The 20,828-nt window shown below is 44.0% G+C and overlaps 1 protein-coding gene across 4 annotated transcripts in view; it reads left to right on the top strand.

The window, feature by feature from the left end:
* LOC137379474 (SLIT-ROBO Rho GTPase-activating protein 1) overlaps window positions 1-20,828 on the top strand; it is a 278,218-nt gene that overhangs the window by 75,795 nt on the left and 181,595 nt on the right. For all 4 annotated transcript variants that reach the window (XM_068050344.1, XM_068050343.1, XM_068050345.1 and 1 more), the window contains exon 2: window positions 20,209-20,404. In XM_068050344.1, coding sequence (XP_067906445.1) covers window positions 20,209-20,404 — 196 coding nt within the window. The remainder of the gene's footprint in view (window positions 1-20,208; window positions 20,405-20,828) is intronic.

Below are 20,828 nucleotides of genomic sequence, written 5' to 3'. Positions count from 1 at the left end.
TGGAATAACCTCCCTACACCTCTCTGCCTCTCTACCTTGCTTTCCCCTTTAAGACACTCGTTAAAATGTACCTCCTTGACCAAACCTTTGGCCATCTGACCTGATATCTCCTTTTATGGCTCGATGTAGTATTCTGTTTTATAATGTACCTGTAAAGTATCCTGGGATGTTTTATTACGTTAAAGGCACTATATAAATAACAGCTGCTGTTGTTGAAACATTTATAACCCTGTTTTTCCTTCCGATCTCGCCCTCGTGCGCGTGCGCCCCCTCTCGCCCTCTCCAGACCTACCGAGTGTTTCCAACATTTTCTGTTTGCCAGCAGTTTAGGATGCAGGCTAAGGGGTGTGCGTGTTGGCTTTTATATTTAAGGAATTGCAAAAGCATTTACAACCAAACCAATCCATGTTGATGTTTATCCGCCACTGGCGGTAGTCCTAATCCCATGTGACCGCCCCATCCCTTTTGTCCCTTTTATTCTCTTCCTTCATTCATCTGTCTAAACTGATCTTAAATGTTGACGTGCTTCAATAACTAACTCAGGTGCAGCATTGCCTCACGAGCTGTGGCATTGCCACAGGCTCACAGCCAGCGAGGAGGCAGTGGCGTCATGCTTATGTCCCTGAACTAGTAATCCAGAGGCCCAGGCTAATGACCTGGGGACATGGGTTCAAATCCCACCATGACAGCTGGTGGAATTTAATTAATTAATAAAAGTCTGGAATTGAAAGCTAATTTCAGTTTCCTATCACTATTACTATCATTGTTTTCAAAACCCAGCTGGTTCACTAATGTCCCTTCGGGAAAGAAATCTGCCATCCTTACCGGGTCTGGCCTACGTGTGACTCCAGACCTACAGCAATGTGGTTGTTTCTTTACCGCCCTCTGAAATGGCCTAGCAAGCCACTCAGTTGTCAAGAGTAATTAGGGATGGGTAACAAATCCTGGCCTTGCCAGTGACGCCCACATCCCATGAAAGAATAAAAGAATTGCAACAGCCTCACAACAACAATGGATGCCAAAAAAAAAAGTTTTGTCTACTATTTACCTTAAATCTCTTGCACTGAGACTTCTATCCATCTCCCCTTGTTCTAGACTTCTCATTCACTGGAAACAACTCTGTTTCCATCCACTCTGTCTCATGCCTTCACAACTTTAAACACTTTTATCAAATCACCTTTTTATTGGAACAGTGGAGAGTAAAATAGCCTGAAGACTGGAAGAAAAGAAATTGAGCACTTGGTTTGTCGGCCTACACTACGTAGGCTATATCGGAAAGCAAAACATGATTTATTAATCCTATCGTTTTTGTTAAATCAAGAGTCTTACATTTAATTAAAGAGTATTTTTGGAGGAGAGCGCTGGGGCTGCCCAGAATATTCTCAAGATAATTAATTTGTACCTAACTACTTGGCTTGTAACAAAATATTTCTGAAAGCAGTCTCACCACTAAAGATTTGGTTTTAAAACTGTATTTTTAACTTGGCTTGTTTAAATATACAGAACAGAAAGCGTCTGTGTGTATTGGATGGAATGGAAAAATGGATTCTATCTCTGATAGTGTCAAGTCCATGGAAATGCCTTGATGGGTGTTGTCCAGACCTCTGCACCAGTGCGAGATTACATGAAGATATTGGACACCAATGACATGCGACATTATTCGTGGAACCGTTTAACATATAGCTGTGTGGAATTTTAAATCAGTACTTATCAGCTTATCCAGGCAGCCTAGTATGTTCATGTGCTAACTGTCATCATTCCCTTTCTATAGTTGTGTGCACCTTTCTATAGTTGTGTGCACAGTCTACTTACTGTACAGTGATTAGCAGGCTTCTGAGAACTGAAGGTAGTCTTGGGTGGAAAATGTCTTGTATTTATCCGATTGGGAGAAAGACTTGCAATTCTATAGTGTCTTGATGTCCTAAAGTGTTTTACAGCCAAGGAAGTGCTTTGGAAGGGTAGTCAATGTTGTAATGCAGGAAACACAGGAGCCAAGTTGTGCAAGATCCCACAAACAACAATAGGGTGCATGACCAGATAATCTGTTTTTAGTGATGTTGGTTGAGGAATAACTATTGGCTAGGACACTGAAACATAGGAACAGGAGTAGGCCATTCAGCCCATCGAGCCTGCTCCACTATTCAGTTAGGTCATGGCTGATCATCTACCTTAACACCACTTTCCCATGCTATCCCCATATCCCTTGATGTCACTAGTATCCAGATAGCTATCTTCTGTCTTGAACGTGCTCAATGATTGATCTTCCAAAGGCTTCTGGAGTAAAGAATTCCATAAATTCACCGCCCTCTGAGTGAAGAAATTCATCCTCATCTCAGTCTCAAATGACCTACCCCTTATTCTGAGACTATGTCCTCTGGTTCCAGACTCACCAGCCAAAGGGAACCATCCCATCTACATCCACCCTGTAAGAATTTTGTAAGTTTCAATGAGATCACCTCACATTCTTCGTAACTCTGGGGATAACTCCCCTGCTCCTCTTCGAAATAGATGCACAGATCTTTTACGTCCACCAGCGAGGGCAGATGTGACCTCTGTTTAACATCCCATCGGAAAGACTGTACCCTCAACAATCCCACAATCCCACAGTACTGCAGTGGACTGTCGGCCTAGATTTTATGCTCAAGTCAAGAGTAGAGCTGGAACCCACGAGCTTCTGAAACGAGCAAGAATGCTACCAACTGAGCCACAGGCGACACCAAGACAGAGTGAAGATGGCATTCCAGAGGCAGCGGCTCCCCTTCAGTACCTTGTCCAGTTCTCAGTGGCGATTGATTGAGTTTGAGCCCAACCAGTGAATTCACCTACACACACCAAACAGTGATCATCAACAAGGTAGCTGGCTGGCTGAGTTCTTTTAAACCCCCTTTTCCTCAGACAGAGATACTGAAGTCAATTTTAGCACCTGTCAGTTTGCCATAGCTGAGATCAACCAACTCTGCCTCAGCTGGTTCATATATCTGGTCTGTACAGCTCAGTACCACATCAAACAATGCACTTAGCCAGTCAGGGAAGCTGAGGAAGTCGTAAGCTGCTGAGCAATAAACCACAAAGAGAGACCTTGGGACTTGCAACCCAAAAAAGCAACATTGTTATTGTGACTCGTAGATTGACTCACAGCCATTAATCTGGGTGATCCACCACTTCTGTCATGTATAGTGTTTATGTGGTACATGCACACATGTCATTTTAAAGAGATTGTGGGTTAAAATATATCCAGTATAAATAGTTGTAAAATATCTTGAGATTTTAAGAAGCGCAAAATGCTTTTAATTCTTTTAAATTTTTGTTTTTGTTTAAAAGTGCTGTGATTCAATCGTCTGCCACAGAGGACCTTCCTGTACATTGGTTGCTGGTGCCTGTTATGGATTTGACATTGGGCAATGCCAACACTTGGTGATTCATGAAGATTGATAGTGATTCATAGGTGGAATATTTAAGAAGCTATTGTTTTGTGCTTTAATGTCTCGCACAAACTGGTGCGCTAGTATCGGATTGTGGCTGCTATCACTGCAACCAAAAACACTACCTCACTGCTTCTTCCTCTTTCTCCCATCCCCCGATTTCCCGCAACGCACTTTCATTCCCCCATTTTCCCCCCCCCCCGTCACATCCCTCCATCCCTCTTTCTTCCTCCCCCTCCAACCCACTTTACCCTTCCCTTTTGAATGAGACGTTAAATCGAAGCCCCGTCTGCCCCCTCAGGTGGATGTGAAAGATCCCATTGCACTATTTAGAAGAGGAGCAGGGAAATTATCCCCGTTGTCCTGGCTAATATTTATCCCTCAAACAATATCACAAAAACAGATTAAAGGAACATAGAAAAGAGGAGCAGGAGTAGGCCATTCGGCCCTTCGAGCCTGCTGTGCCATTCATTATGGCTGATCATCCAACTCAGTAGCCTGTTCTCACTCTCGCCCCATACCCTTTGATCCCTTTAGACCCAAGAGCTATATCAAACTCCTTGACAACATACAATGCTTTGGCCTCAACTGCTTTCGGTGATGGTGAATTCCACAGGCTCACCACTCCCTGGGTGAAGAAATTTCTCCTCATCTCAGTCCTGAAAGGTTTACCCCATATCCTTAGACTATGACCCCTGGTTCTGGACTCCCCCACCATCGGGAACATCGGGAGAGATTGGATAGGCTGGGTCTGTTTTCTCTGGAGCGAAGGAGGCTGAGAGGGGACATGATAGAGGTATATAAGATTGAGAGGCATAGATAGGGTAGATAGCCAGAGTCTGTTTCCCATGGTAGGGGTGACTAAAACTAGAGGGCATAGATTTAAGGTGAGAGGGAGGAAGTTTAAAGGGGTAAATTTCTCACTAAGAATAGTGGGTATCTGGAATGAGCTGCCTGAGGAGATGCTGGAGGCAGGAACAGAAACGACGTTTAAGAGGCATCTGGACAGGTACTTGAATGAGCAAGGCATAGAGGGATATGGAATTAATGCAGGCAGGTGGGATTAGTATAGATAGGCATTATGGTCAGCATGGACGCGGTGGGCCGAAGGGCCTGTTTCTATGCTGTACGACTCTGACTCTATAACATCTTTCCTGCATCTACCCTGTCAAGTCCTGTTAGAATTTTATAGGTTTCGGTGAGATCCCCCCTCACTCTGCTGAACTCCAGCGAATATAATTCCAACCGACTTGATCACTCCTCATACGTCAGTCCCCCCATCCCAGGAATCAGTCTGGTAAACCTTTGCTGCACTCCCTCTATAGCAAGAACATCCTTCCTCAGATAAGGAGACCAAAACTGCACACAATATTCCAGGTGTGGCCTCACCAAGGCCCTGTATAATTGCAGCAAGACATCCCTGCTCCTGTACTCGAATCCTCTCGCTATGAAGGCCAAAATAACATTTGCCTTTTTTTAACCATCTGTTGCACCTACATGTTTACCTTCAGCGACTGGTGTACGAGAACACCCAGGTCTCGTTACATATTCCCCTCTCTCTCAGTTTATAGTCATTCAGATAGTCTGCCTTCCTGTTTTTGCTACCGAAGTGGATAACCTCACATTTATCCACATTATATTGCATCTGCCATGCATTTGCCCACTCACTCAACTTGTCCAAATCACCCTGAAGCCTCTCTGCATCCTCCTCACAACTCACCCTCCCACCCAGTTTTGTGTCATCTGCAAATTTGGAGATATTACATTTAGTTCCCTCATCTAAATCATTAATATATATTGTGAATAGCTGGGGTCCTAGCACCGATCCCTGCGGTACCCCACTAGTCACTGCCTGCCATTTGGTAAAAGACCCATTTATCCCTATCCTTTGTTTCCTGTCCGCCAACCAATTTTTCATCCATCGCAATACACTACCCCCAATCCCATGCACTTTAATTTTACATGCTGATCTCTTATGTGGGACTTTGTCGAAAGCCTTCTGAAAGCCCAAATGAACTAAATCCGCTGGCTCCCCCTCATCAACTCTACTAGTTACATCCTTGAAGAATTCTAGTAGATTTGTCAAGCATGATTTCCCTTTCATAAATCCATGCTGACTCTGCCCAATTCTACCACTGTTCTCCAAGTGCTCTGCTATAAAATCTTTGATAATGGACTCTAGAATTTTCCCCATTACCGACGTCAGGCTGACTGGTCTATAATTTCCTATTTTCTCTCTACCTCCCTTTTTTAAAATAGTGGGGTTACATTAGCTACCCTCCAATCTGTAGGAACTGTTCCAGAATCTATAGAATCTTGGAAGATGACCACCAATGCATCCACTATTTCTAGGGCTACTTCCTTAAGTACTCTGGGATGCATACCATCAGGCCCTGGGGATTTATCTGCCTTCAATCCCATCAATTTCCCCAACACCATTTCTCTACTAATACTGATTTCTTTCACTTTCACCCTCTCACTAAACCCTGTGTTCCCCAACATGTCGAGTATGTTATTTGTGTCCTCCTTTGTGAAGACAGAACCAAAATATGCATTTAGTTGGTCAGCCATTTCTTTATTCCCCATAATAAATTCCCCTGTTTCTGACTGTAAGGGACTTACATTTGTCTTCACCAATCTTTTTCTCTTCACATACCTATAGAAACCTTTAGTCAGTTTTTATGTTCCCTGGAAGCTTACTCGTACTCTATTTTCCCCTTCTTAATCAATCCCTTGATCCTCCTTTGCTGAATTCTAAACTGTTCCCAATCCTCAGGTCTGGTGTTTTTCCTGGCAAATTTGTATAATCATTATCTCATTGCTGTTTGTGGGAGCTTGCTGTCTGCAAATTGGCTGCAGCATTTCCTACATTGCAACAGTGACTACACTTGGAAAAAATACTTCATTGGCTTTGCAGCACTTTTCTGACGTCCGGTGGTCCTGAAAGGCGCAATATAATTGCAAGTCTTTTTTTCCTTCCGTTCGTTCGTTCGTTCTTTCTTTTGTTTTTTTTTTTCCCCTTCTCGCTGTCCCCCACACACTCTCTTTGTGGGGGTGGGCACTGAACAGTCACAGTGGTGGTGAGGATGTTGGATTTGAAGCTCAGTTCAAAGTCATGTAGGACTCCGATTGTTTGGCTTAGTCTGCCAGAAAGAGAGGGAGTTGAGCACTAATGTGTGACACTTTTGGTGGGTGCCAAACACGGTAGCTTCGGTCTTGATGAGTTTGAGAAAATTCTTGCTTGTGTAGGACTTCATATCAGGTAATCAGTTGGTCAGCAAAGTGATGGTTGAGGAATCAAGAGCTGGGTGTTAGCAGCCTGCATGTAAAAGCTGACCTCATGCCTAACAATCAGGAGACGGTGGCTTGGTGGTAATGTCGCTAGGCTAGTAACGCAAAGCCCCAAGCTAATGCTCCAGGGACATGGGTTCGAATCCCACCATGGCAGATGGTGGAATTTGAAGTCAATTAATAATTAATTACCCCACTCCCCTCCTTGGTTGATGAATCAGAGTTTCTCCATGTTGAACACCAATTGGAAGAAGCACTGAGGGTAACATGGGCACAAAATGCACCCTGGGTGGGGGACCTCAGTGTCCATCACCAAGAGTGGCTCGGTAGCACCACTACTGACCGAGTTGGCCGAGTCCTAAAGGACATGCTGCTAGACTGGGTGAGCAGCAGGTGGTGAGAGAACCGATGAGGAAAAACCTGCCAGATCTCATCCTCACCAATCTGCCTGCTGCAGATGCATCTGTCCATGGCAGTATTGGTGGGAGTGATCACCACACAGTCCTTGTGGAGGCGAAATCCTGTCTTCACATTCAGGGGACCTACCATCATGTTGTGTGGCACTACTACTGTGCTAAATGGGACAGATTTCGAACAGATCTAGCAACTCAAAACTGGGCATCCATGAGGCGCTGTGGGCCATCAACAGCAGCAGAATTGTGTCAACCACAATCAGTAACCTCATGGCCCAGAATATCCCCCACTCTACCATTACCATCAAGCCAGGACACAAACCCTGGTTCAATGAAGAGTGCAGGAGGGCATGCCAGGAGCAGCATCAAGCGTACCTCAAAATGAGGTGTCAGCCTGGTGAAGCTACAACCCAGGACTATTTGCATGCCAAACCGCAGAAGCAGCATGCAATAGACAAGAGCGATCCCACAACCAACAGATCAGATCAAAGCTCTGTAGTCCTGCCACATCCAGTCGTGAATGATAATTAATGGATAATTAAGCAACTGACAGGAGGAGGAAGCTCCACAAATATCCCCATCCTCAATGATGGGGGAGCCCAGCACATCAATGCAAAAGACGAAGCTGAAGCATTTGCATCAATCTTCAGCCAGAAGTGCTGAGTGGATGATCCATCTAGGCCTCCTCTTGAGGTCCCCAGCATCACAGATGCCAGTCTTCAGCCAATCCAATTCACTCCACGTGATATCAAGAAACGGCTGGAGGCACTGGATACTGCAAAGGCTATGGGTCCTGACAGCATCCCAGAAGTAGTACTGAAGACCTGTGCTCCAGAACTAGCCACGTCCCTAGCCAAGCTGTTCCAGTACAGCTACAATACTGGCATCTACCCGGCAATGTGGAAAATTACCCAGATATGTCCTGTGCACAAAAAGCAGGACAAATCCAACCCGGACAATTAGCGCCCTATCAGTCCAGTTTTAATCATCAGCAGAGTGATGGAAGGGGTCATCTACAGTGCTATCAAGCAGCACTTGCTCAGCAATAACCTGCTCACTGATGCTTAGTTAGTGTTCCGCCAGGGCCACTCAGTTCCTGACCTCATTACAGCCTCAGTCCAAACATGGACAAAAGTGCTGAACTCGTGAGGTGAGAGTGAATGCCCTTGACATCAAGGCAGCATTTGAGCAAGTATGCCATCAAGGAGCCCTAGCAAAACTGAGGTCAATGGGAATCGGGGAAAACTTTCCGCTGGTTGGAGTCATAACTAGCGCAAAGGAAGATGGTTCTGGTTGTTGGAGGGCAATCATCTCAGTCCCAGGGCATCACTGTGGGAGTTCCTCAGGGTAGTGTCCTAGGCCCAACCATCTTCAGCTGCTTCTTCAATGACCTTCCTTCAATCATAAGGTCACAAGTGGGGATGTTAGCTGATGATTGCACAATGTTCAGCACCATTTGTGACTCCTCAGATACTGAAGCAGTCCGTGTCCACATGTAGCAAGACCTGGACAATATCCAGGCTTGGGCTGATAAGTGGCCAGTAATATTTGTGCCACACATGTGCCAGGCAATGACCATCTCCAACAAGAGAGAATCTAACCATCTCCCCATGATGTTCATTGGCATTACCATCGCTGAATCCCCCACTATCAACATCCTAGGGGTTACCATTGACCAGAAACTGAACTGGAGTAGCCATATAAATACTGTGGCTACAAGAGCAGGCCAGAGGCTGGGAATTCTGCAGCGAGTAACTCACCTCCTGTCATCCCAATGCCTGTCCACCATCTACAAGGCACAAGTCAGGAGTGTGTTGGAATGCTCTCCACATTTTTGGATGGGTGCCGCTCCAACAGCACTCAAGAAGCTTGACACTATCACCATCACCAGGACAAAGCAGCCCAGTTGATTGGCACCCCATCTACCACCTTAAACATTCACTTCCTTCACCACCAATGCATAGTGGCAGCAGTGTGTACCGTCTACAAGATGCAATGCACCAAGGCTCCTTCGAACGCCCCCTCCAAACCCACAACCTTTACCACCTAGAAGGACCAAATCCGGCAGATGCATGGGAACACCACCACCTGCAAGTTCCCTTCCTAACAGCATTGTGGGTGTAACTACAACCCAAGGACTGCAGTGATTCAAGAAGGCAGCTCACCACCAACTTCTCGAGGACAATTGGGGATGGGGAACAAATGCTGGCCTAGCTCTCATCCCATGAATGAATTAAAAAAATCACGTTGCCAAGGCAATTGGTGGCGCCTGGGGACACTCCTGATGTGGCCCTAACAGGGTGGGTTGGAAAGCCATTACAGAAGATATACTGGAAGCACTGGGACAGGCAGGAAAGAACTAGGCTAGCCCAGTAACGAGTCAAATCACAGAGGACAGACAGTGAAGGAGGGAGTAGTTGACTGTATCAAACACTACAAAAAGGTCAAAGAGGATGAGGAGGAATAGCGCGTCACAGTCGCCAGTAAAAGCATGTGATTGATGATTTTTAACGAAGGCAGTTTCAGTGCAGTGGACAAGGCAGAACCCAAATTGAAGGGATTTAAAGTGGGAGTGGCAGCTACAGAGTTGGGCGATGCCAGTATGCCCTTGCCTCACTTTTCTCCTTTTCTCTCTCTCGCGCTCTCTCTCTCTCCTTTTTTCTTTCCCACTTTTCTCCTACTCCCGCACCCTCACTCTTATTCCTTGGCTCGATTGTGTTACAAGTGTGGCACCACAAGGTAGCCTTGTAAATGTTGAAGCTCAAGAACTGTGAGCGTCCTCTAAACCCTGAGATGTATTCATGTATTCGTGACCTTGAAGAATCCGTGTTCCACGTAATATATGCAGGTGGAGTTCACTGTGGGATGGCATGTTTTATTCTATTTTCAGCCTGATTTTAAGTGCTGATAGGAGATGTCGTGATAGATAGCGATGCATGTCAGGCTTCTCTGAATCGAGCTCGATCAGGGACATTGGTGCTCACCCCATGATGTAGACTGCTACACTGCCAGGTTTTATTTCACTGAATATTATGAGGAAATCATGTGAGAATTTAACGCCCTGTCTATTTTATCCTTATCGAGGTAAGGGACATTAATGCTGAAAAGCAGGAAGTTTGTTTTATCTTTCCGCCCTCTCCCACGGCATCCTTTATCGAAAGAATAATGTCCCAAGGCTGCATTCTCATTGTTAAGAGCTGAACCAGGGAGTCGGTCTGTTTGTCTTCTTAGAGACTTACTGAGAGCAAAGTTGGGGATTTGGCTCCCATGATTATATAACAATTTTCATATTCAACCATGCTTCAATGGGGAGTACTCTTGCCTTTTGAATCAGAAGTATTTGGGTTCAAGTCCCACTCCAGGAACTTGAGCACATAATCCAGGCTGCCTCTTGAGTATTGAGCATGCATTGCACTGTTGGAGGTCCCATCTTTCTGATAAGACATTAAATCGCGGGTGTCTCAGATGGATGTAAAAGATTTCACGGCACTATTTTCAAAAAAGATTGAGATGAATAGTATAGATGCATTTAAGGAGAAGCTTGATGAACACAGGAGGGACAAAGAAATGGAGGGTTCTGCAGATAAGGTTAGATGCAGAGGGGTGGGAAGAGACTCTTGAGCATAAACAAGGACCTTTTGTGCTTGTTACAACCAGGTGAGAAAGAGGTCTAAGGATCCCTTTCAGCCTTCACCTGGTCTTACCGTAACCGGGTTTAATTTTAAACAGTGTTTTTAGCGCCCTCTTGGTGAATCCTTGTTCACCGCTTTCCAATTATAAGACAAAGAAACCAGCACAAACAGGCTTTTATAGGTTTAAAGAAGAAAAGTTGAAATTTAGTAAACTTAAACTCTAATTCAGTTGACACCTACAGATACACGATGCGCCAACGCTAGCATGCGTACGCAATACACACGTGCAAATAAAGACAGAAAAGAGCAAAAGAAAAAATAAAGTGGATAAGTTTGGCGCAATATCTGAAGAGTTTTTGTTACGGTTCTTCGAGCTCCCTGTAGAGTCATTGATTGTAGGTAGTTCTTGCTTTTTGTTGGGGCCCAGCATTCTTCTTGAACCTTGTTCGCTGTCGGAGACTTTTCTCTCTTTTGGGGTTCATATGTCTTCAATGGATTCAGAGGCTTGTGAGAAAGGGATGGGAGCGGACAGGAGAGATCTTCTCAGTCCAGGAGCAAACAGTCTTTCTGAGTTCAAACTGTGTGGCTAGTTCAAAAGACCCTGCAACAGCCAGTTAGTCATGTGACCAGCTGGTCTAACCAGTCTCTGGATTGCTTCTCTTCCACACAATGCCTGGTGATCAAGGTTTATTGTGGGTTGAATGTGTCAGGAAATGGCTGCTTTGACCTTCCACGCACTATCTGTTAATATGCAAATGTCTTTTCCAGCCACAGCTGATCTGTTTAACAAGTCATTTCCACACTCCAGCATGGTTTAAAATCAATGTTCATGACAAAATTAATGTGCCTCATTCTTGGTCGGTTGGGGCCTAGCATGACAGGCTGAATGGCCTGTTTCAGTGCTGTTTAATTATATTCTATGTAAGGGCAGGGAAGTTCTTCCCAGTGTCCTGGCCAATATTTACCCCTCTGCTAGCACCACTCAACGGATTAGCTAGTGACTAAACTTAACTAACAAAAACAGATTATCTGGCAATTATCACATTGTTGCTTGTGGGAGCATGCAGTGCGCCGCTACCACGTTTCCTACATTACAACAGTAACTACACGTCAAAAGTACTTTTTTGGCTGTAAAGCACTTAGGAATATCCTGAGGTCATGAATGGCACAATGGATGTTGCAAACAGCAATGAGATCTGTCACCAGCTAATCGATTTGAGTCATAGAGTCAGAGTTGTACAGCATAGAAACAGGCCCTTCGGCCTGCCGCGTCCATGCCGACCATAGCATTGTGGTCTATACTAATCCCACCTGCCTGCATTAATTCCATATCCCTCTATGCCTTGCTCATTCAAGTACCTGTCCAGATGCGTCTTAAATGTCGCTACTGTTCCTGCCTCCAGCACCTCCTCAGGCAGCTCATTCCAGATACCCAATATTCCTTGTGTGAAAAATGTACCCCTTTGATCCCATTTAAACCTCTTCCCTCTCACCTTAAATCTATGCCCTCTAGTTTTAGTCACCCCTACCATGGGAAACAGACTCTGGCTATCTACCCTATCTATGCCTCTCATAATTTTATATTCCTCTATCATGTCCCCTCTCAGCCTCCTTCGCTCCAGGGAAAACAGACCCAGCCTATCCAATCGCTCTTTATAACTCAAGCCCTCCAAACCAGGCAACATCCTTGTGAATCCTTTCTAGCTTAATCACATCTTTCCTGTAGTGTGGTGACCAGAACTGCACACAGTACTCCAAATGCGGCCTAACCAACACTATATACAACTGTAACATGATGTCTCAACTCTTGTACTCAGTGCCTCGGCCGCTGAGGCAAGCATGCCATACGCCTTCTTCACCACCCTGTCTACCTGTGTTGCCAATTTCAGGGAACTATGTACTTGCACACCAAGGTGCTGTTGGTTTATTTATTTATTTTGAGATACAGTACTGAAACAGGCCCTTCAGCCCACCAAGTCTGTGGTTTATACTAATCCTACGTTAATCCCACGTTAATCCCATATTCCTACCACATCCCTACCATTCTCCTACCACCTACCTACACTAGGGGAAATTTACAATGGCCAATTTACCTATAAACCTGCAAGTCTTTGGCTGTGGGAGGAAACCGGAGTACCCAGTAGAAACCCACACGGTCACAGGGAGAACTTGCAAACTCTGCACAGGCAGTACCCAGAACTGAACCCGGGTCGCTGGAGCTGTGAGGCTTCAGTGCTAACCACTGTGCCGCCCAAAGAGCCTGTTGGTCCCAGGTAGAATTGAACTCACGACCCCTGGTTTAAAAGGCCAGTACTCTAACCCCTGAGCTATGGAGCCACCTGGTTGAGGGATACATTTTAGCTTGGAGAATCCCCTCCACCGCTCGTCTTGGAATAATGCCATGGGATCCTTTAAACTTACTGATCATTCCTGTGGAGCCATTGTTTAATGTGATCCTCTGACTGAGCCACCTCAGTACCACACTGGGATTACATGCTCAAGTATTTGGAGTTGGCCTTGAAGCCATTACCTTGTGAGAAGAGACCACATACCAATGAGGCAAGGCTAATCTGCAAGGCGGAAATCTTTCTATGTGGGTCCCTTGCAGCGGAGAGGGAGTGAAGAGGTTTACCCTGCCGGCCTGGGCTGCATTTGAATCTGTTGACCAGTGATTAAAGGACCTTGTTCTAATCAACTGTGTTTTCCATCCCCTCCACTTAGGATTTCATTCAACCATTAATCAGATCTGTTCATTTTATCCTGTTGATGTTTGGCTTCCTACCCTTTCTGAACCTACCACACTATTTCACTCCTCATCTGGGAGGGTGTGGAGATCTATGTGGAGCTGTCTCTGTTGCTAAGCAGTGATACAGCAGAATGAAAATGGTCTGAGTGCGTTCCCTTGAAGTGACCCTATGGAGAACTAGTTTCATTTATCTCAGTCTCTGTTCTTGTGATTCCCGTGGAGACCACCAACGAACATAAAGAACCAAATCCATCGATTGACTCCAATTTAGGAAACCAAACCAAATGGACAAGATTTCACTTTTATAAATTTTACTTTAACACTCATCAAATCCAACATAAATTAAACATGAAGCAACAGACAGATCACGGTCTATATAAAATTACACCTTAACTATCAGATACAACAAAGATGGATCTCTCAGTTTCACTGGGCAGTCCACCCAGCAGATATGGCACCAAATTACAGTCACACAGTTCTTCACAACTCTGAAGTTCCTCATGTAGATTTTCAGCTCCTTTCTTCCCGGGTTTAGCTGCTCCTGTTCTTCCGACAGCAGTTCCGTCTCAATCCGAACTCCACAGGTGCGGTCTTCACCACAAGGTGCACTTCTCCAGAACCTCCTCAACTCTGCTCACGATGGTCTTGATGGTGTGGATTTACCAGTCTTCCCTTCATCCGAGTCCTTCAGTGTAAAGCCAGGCTACCCGACTAGACCCGGCTACATATGTCGGGTTCAGGTCGGGTCGAAATTCAGAGTCCAGCATTCGGGCTCGGCTCGGGTTGGGCTGGACAGTGCTGCTTCCGGGAAGTCACGAGATCAGGCTTACCCATGATTCCGCACAACTCCAGCTGCAGGAATAGCCTGCTGCCGGAACGGATGAAGGGTATTCATGTTGGGTCGGGCATGAAAAAAAATTGAAGGACTTGGGCCCGGTTCGGGTTGGGTTGGGCCCGGGTCCTGTTTTAATTTTATACCCGAGCCAGGATTTACTTCGTGGAAACACAGAAAATAGAAGCAGGAGTAGGCCATTCAGGAATGCTCTGCCATTCAAAAAAGATCATGGCTGATCATCTAATTCAGTACCCTGTTCCCGCTTTCTCCCCATATCCCTTGATCCCTTTGACATTAAGAAATATATCTATCTCCTTCTTGAATATATTGAATATATATTCAGTGACAAACTGCACACTGTATGTCCAGAGCCGGTTAGTCGGCTACTTCAAGTAACAGAAACAGCTCCTGGATTCAGTCTACACTTTCTTCTGCTTGCCGACACTTCACTCCTGCCTGTTCGGGGGAGGACTCTGTCTCCTTTTATCTGGTTCTAACCAAGGTCAGTTTCCCCCGAAATCCAAATTTTTTTTTCAGTTTCTGTTTCAGTTTTGGTTCTTGTTTTTGTTTCAATTCTAGTTATCTTTTGCGGGATCTAAAAAAACAAGCTTTGTAACCACAGAATCCATCCCAACCCCCCAGCCCCCTTGGGAAAAAGAAAGCTTTACTGTAAAGATTTCTTTACAATAGTTTAGAAATACAGCAAGTTCTTGACATCATAAATATTATAACAAATAGCTTATTGCATACTCTACATTTTGATATTCCACAATTATACATATCGTATTTACAAAATCATAAGAGCTTAACCAATAACAAAACCCGAGTATATGTGACAATTAGGATTCAAACATCATAGAATTATCATAACTCAGGGCTCTCTCTTACACCCCTTCTTTAAACTCTGGATAGATCATTAGCAATTGCAAGAACACAAGGAATAGGAGCAGGAGTAGGCTATTCAGCCCTTCGAGCCCACTCTGCCATTCAGTGAGATCATAGCTGATCTTCTACTTCAACACCATTTTCCTGCACTATCCCCGTATCCCTTGATGATTTTAATATGTAGAAATCTATCAATCTCAGTCTTCAACATACTCAACAACTGAGCCTCCATAGCTCTCTGGAGCAGAGAATTCCAAAGATTCATCACCCTCTGAGTGAAGAAATTCCTCCTCATCTCTGTCCTAAATGGCCTGCCCCTTATTCCCTGGTTCTAGACTCCCCAGCCAGGGGAAACATCCTTCCTGCATCAACCCTGTCAAGCCCTGTAAGAATTTTGTATGTTTGAAGGTGATCACTTCTCATTTCGCTAAACTCCAGAGAATAAAGGCCCATTGCTTTTTCCTGCAACATGCACAGTTTTCAGTGTAAATGACTATCAAATCAAACTCCAGTAAAACAGCTGAAGGTTCTTTGTCCTGAACTTTTCTAGAAACACAAGTGGATGGTGATCTGTATAAGCCAATATTTTTCTCTGACTATTGGTTACATATACCTCAAACTGTTGTAAAGCCAGTACAAGACTTAAAGACTCTTTCTCAATGGTTGAGTATTTTGTTTGATGTTGGCTGAAGTAGCTAATTGGCCGTTCCATACCAGCATCATCATCATCACTTCTCCTAGCCCTACATCTCTGGCATCGATAGCCACTTTGGTTTATTAAAGGCTGGGGCTGCAAGAACTGGTTCTTTTATTAAGATGGCCTTTAACTTCTCAAATGCTGTTTGGCATGACTCTGACCATACGAACTTCACATTCTTCTTTATTAGATTAGTCAATGGCAGGCCCAAAAATAGTGGCAACCCTGCCCCCAAAACTGGAGGTAATCCATCCCCGCCAGGAGGCTGATTTGGCTTGTCCATCTGTCCTCTTTCAGGTACCAGGAGCAGTCCTGCTGCCTGACCCTCTGGACTTGGTGCTGGACTTAATGACCTGCGCGAAATTAACCAAGGAAATGACAACTGAGGCAACGGTTTGTAAATGCCAATAAACACCTGGATTTCAATCCTCTTTTTTTTCTGGTCTTTGGCACATTGCCCACCATCCAGTTACCCTTTTGTTGTGTAGCAAGGGATTGACTTAAAAGATTGGCCCAATGCCATATTTGCATTATTGAAAAGTATCGGCTGAGCCAGGGTGTAACTTTTGGGCCATTATTGGTTAGGGTTTGGGATGGGAGGGAAGAAGCAACATGTATTGATTTTGTTTTGGTGTGAATTGGACTGGACGAAGACAGCTCCAACCAATTCTATTTCTCACCCCCTAAATTTTTCTATTTTTCTATGTAATATTTTTCTATTTAACTAAGTAGTAATGATATAAAATCTCCACTCTTGTTAAATGGGAGTGTCTGTTGAGGTGACAGCCATGAGGCATTAATGATCTGACGGGCATATCATTGTTGCGATTATCGGCTCCAAGCAATTGTTCCAGACTCTCTGGTCAGCAGCTCCTGTTGATCCACTTACTTGATTCACTGAAGGCAAACAGAGAATGATGGTGCCATGTTTGCTTAGCCAGCAGTGTGGCTTTTGCCCTCTGCTCTACCTCACAAGAGTTCTAATAAATGCAAACTCTTTGATTCCGGAGCATTTTGTCACGTATTCACTGTGTCAGCAGAAAGCCCTGACATTTATCTGAACAGCTCTCACCCCACTCCCACCCGGCAATGTGATTTACAGTGGCTTCAGTTATGGCTGGTTTTAATGTACTGCCTGGCATTTTACTCGTGGTTTTTTTAAAAATGTAGTTCATTTGATCTCTTACTCCACTTGTAAGGAATGTCAGTTGTGAAATGAGGGTGTTTCTAAATTATCTATTGCTCTGCGAGATGGGTCTTTTAAAGAAAAGAGAAAGACTTGCATTTATGTAGCATCTTTCACAACCTCGGGACATTCCCAAAGTGCTTCACAGGGACATAGGAATAAGAGGAGGCCATTTAACCCCTCGAGCATGTACAGCCATTCAATTAGATCATGGCTGATCTCCGGCCTAACTCCATATACCTGCCTTTACCCCAGATCCCTTAATACCTTTGGCTAACAAAAATCTATCAATCTCAGTTTTAAAATCAACAATTGATCTAACATCAGTTGCTTTTTGCAGAGAGATTCCCAAACTTCTGCCACTCTTTGCAATGAAGAAGTGTTTCCTAATTTCACTCCTGAAAGATCTGGCTGTAATTTTTGGTTTCTGTGCCCTAGTCCTAGACTCGCCAACCAGTGGAAATAGGGTAGTGAGAAACTATCAGTTCCCTTTAATATCTTGAAGACATTGATCAAATCATCCATTAACCTTCTGAATTCCAGCAAATACAAACGTGGTTTGTGTAATTTCTCCTCGTAATTTAACCCTTGGAGTCCGTTTATCATTCTGGTAAATCTACACTGCACTCCCTCCAAGGCCAATACATTCTTCCTAAGGTGTGGTACCCAGAACTGCTTGCAGTTCTGCAGATGTGGTTTAGCCAGAGCTTTGTATAGCTGAAGTGTGACTTCTACCCCCTGGTATTCTATTTCTGTAGATATAAAAGCCAGCATTCCATCAGCCTTTGTGATTATTTTCTGTTCATGACATTTTAATGATCTATGTACTTGGACCCCCAATTCTGTTTTTGAGCCTCCACTATTCTAGCTTTTCACCATTTCAGAAATACTATTTCTACCATTTTTATGTCCAAAGTGGATGGCCTGTCATTTCCCTAAATTGAAATCCATTTGCCACAGTTTCATCCATTCACTTAATGTAGCAATATCTCTTTGTAATTTTATGCTTCCATCTACACTGCTTATGCTACTGCCCAGCTTCGTGTCTTCGGAAAACTTGGATATGTAGCTTTCTATCCCATCACCCAAAATGTTAATAAATAGTTGAGACACCACCACCTTGTGGGACACCACTAGTCACATCCTTCCAATTAGATAACATGCCCATTATCCCTACACTGTCTCCTTCCGCTCAGCCAATTTCCAAACCATGTCAATAATTTGCCTACAATTCCGTGAGCTTTGCACCCAATGAAGTACTTTTTGAAGTGCAGTTGTTGTTATAATGTCGGAAACATAGCAGCCAATTTGCACACAGCAAGCTCCCACAAATAGCAATGACATAATCACCAGATAATCTGTTTCTTTTTGAGGGGTTTATTGAGAGATAAATATTGGTCAGACCACTGGGGATAATTCCCCTACCCTCCTTCAAAATAATGCCATGAAATTTTTTATGCCCACCTGAGAGGGCAGACAGGCCTCAGTTTAATGTTTCATCAGAAAGATGGCATCTCTGAATGCAACACTCCCTCAGTACCATACTGGGAGTGTCAGCCGAGACTTTTATGCTCAGGGCTCTGGAGTGGGCCTTGAGCCTACAGCCTTCTGACTCCAAGGTGAGAGTGCTACCCGCTGAGCTACAGCTTTCACATTTTGTAGCGTGAGTAAGACAAATGGAGCAGCTCGTAAATCGATAAAGGACTATGGCTTTATGTTATTCCTCAGATTGCAGGATAAATACATTCATGAGCCCATAGCCTCTAACAATTTACACAATTTAAGAATTGTGCAATAAATATACTTGATGAATTGCAGGCAAGAAACATGACCAAATGTGGTAAATACATGGTCCTTATATAACTTGTTTTTGCACTGCTGTTGGTGCTGGAATAAAGATGTATTGTATCTTAATTGGAACAGAAGTGAATCGTGTGCAAGACTTGCCTTCCTCCTCTGATAAAATTCTGGTTGAAGTAACGGCCCAGCACGAATTGTCAATGTCAACAGCCTCCTGTTCTCATTATTTTCCCAGTATGTCTCTATTACAATTCAGAGAGTGTTGCTGCATCAGCAGCTTTCCAGCATTTTAAAACCCATTGCTTGCTTAGAGATGAGGGCTGTTCCTCTCATTCAGCCCTTTCTCCTTGCCTTGCAGTTCTGAGCTTACACTCTGGCTAAAACTTGGGAACTCTGCAGCTTTCCTTTTTGTTCAGAGATTACAGTCGAATGAAGTTTACAACAAGTCTTGGCTATTGGAGAGTTCAAATAATCATTTTTTTCAAATACACACCAACTCTTGTCATGTGATGGACTTCACCCAATAACCTTCGACGTGTGATCTTATTTTATTGTTGCCATTAATTTGGTCAGTGTCTCTCAGCATTCACCGAGCTAAACAGGATTTGCTGGAGTCAGAGCTAGCATCATTACATATTTGCGGGATAAGACCGGCGCTTGGCAAAAGGGATAATGAGATACGTAAAACGCTTTACAGGAAAGCTTAAAGGTATCAATGCTTTACAGTGTGCTGCTCTGTAGCTACCTGTGCCAAGGCAATTAATGTTTAATAATCTGCTATTAATGTTCCTGCAAAGTGAATAATTGCCACCAATCTGTAGTTGCTTACCAGACATTGAGTGGAAATGTACAGAATATTAGCTATGTGCATGTTTCTGCAGCCACGATGAAAAGGTCTTTTGTAGTTTAAGTCTGATCATGTAGCAACTTTGTGGGTTTTGGTTCAAAGTAACTTCAAGCCGAAATCAGTTGGTCAAAAGGAGTTGCTTGATTTGGACTTTGATGGGAGAGTGCATTTGGTGCAAAGAATTATTCACTCATTTTGGTGCCTTTTGCATATATAAAGAATGTTCTCCGTCCCTTTCAAAAGCACAGGAATTGATATTGCTGCAATTGCCTAACTTGCAACTTTATCACTTCAATCTCTGATAAAAGCTGAGATTTTCAGGTGTTGACTGTACCCAATATGTGTCAACCTTTGAAAATAGGCATAGCCACGATGCTTTTAACAGTGTTGCTATCAATTTAAAAAAGAAATGAACGTAGTTGCTAACCAGTTCCGTGATTGTGTTTTGTTACAGAGATCCGTGCTCAGTTAGTCGAGCAACTGAAATGCTTGGAACAGCAGACAGAGATGAGGGTTCAACTCCTTCAGGATCTCCAGGATTTCTTCCGCAAGAAGTCAGAAATTGAAATGGAGTATTCCCGAAACTTGGAGAAACTGGCTGAGAGATTCATGGCGAAAACCCGCAGCACGAAGGACCATCAGCAGTACAAGTAAGAGCCTCTCCTCCTGTGAGGACCAGGCTTTAAAACGCCTTGATTTTCCCTTTTCTTCCATTTTGATAGATTTCTGATGCGTGCATCAGCTTTTTTTACTCTGAGGATCGAATAATGAAATCGTAATAGATTCAGTTTGTGTTTTAACTACTTCCTAGTGGTAAATTACACAGCAGTTACATGTAATGTTTCAAGGTAGCGACAGCTTTCCCTGCAACCAAGAAACCATGCTGGGTGGTGACTGAAGCATTAAAGCTGTTGGAAATCTAGTTATTATATGTGCTCATTTCAAAATTGTTTAGGAACAGATGAAAACTTAGCAGCAATCTTTAACGTTTTGTGTGCTTCTTTTTGACCATACTGTTTACCCTGAGTCAGAAGAAGGGTTCAAGTCCCACTCCAGAGACTTGAGCACAAAAGA

The sequence above is a fragment of the Heterodontus francisci genome, chromosome 18, assembly GCF_036365525.1.
Source record: "Heterodontus francisci isolate sHetFra1 chromosome 18, sHetFra1.hap1, whole genome shotgun sequence".
Classification (NCBI taxonomy): Eukaryota; Metazoa; Chordata; class Chondrichthyes; order Heterodontiformes; family Heterodontidae; genus Heterodontus; species Heterodontus francisci.
The sequence above is the reverse complement of the archived record's forward strand: the minus strand, read 5'-3'. Positions and strand labels throughout refer to the sequence as shown.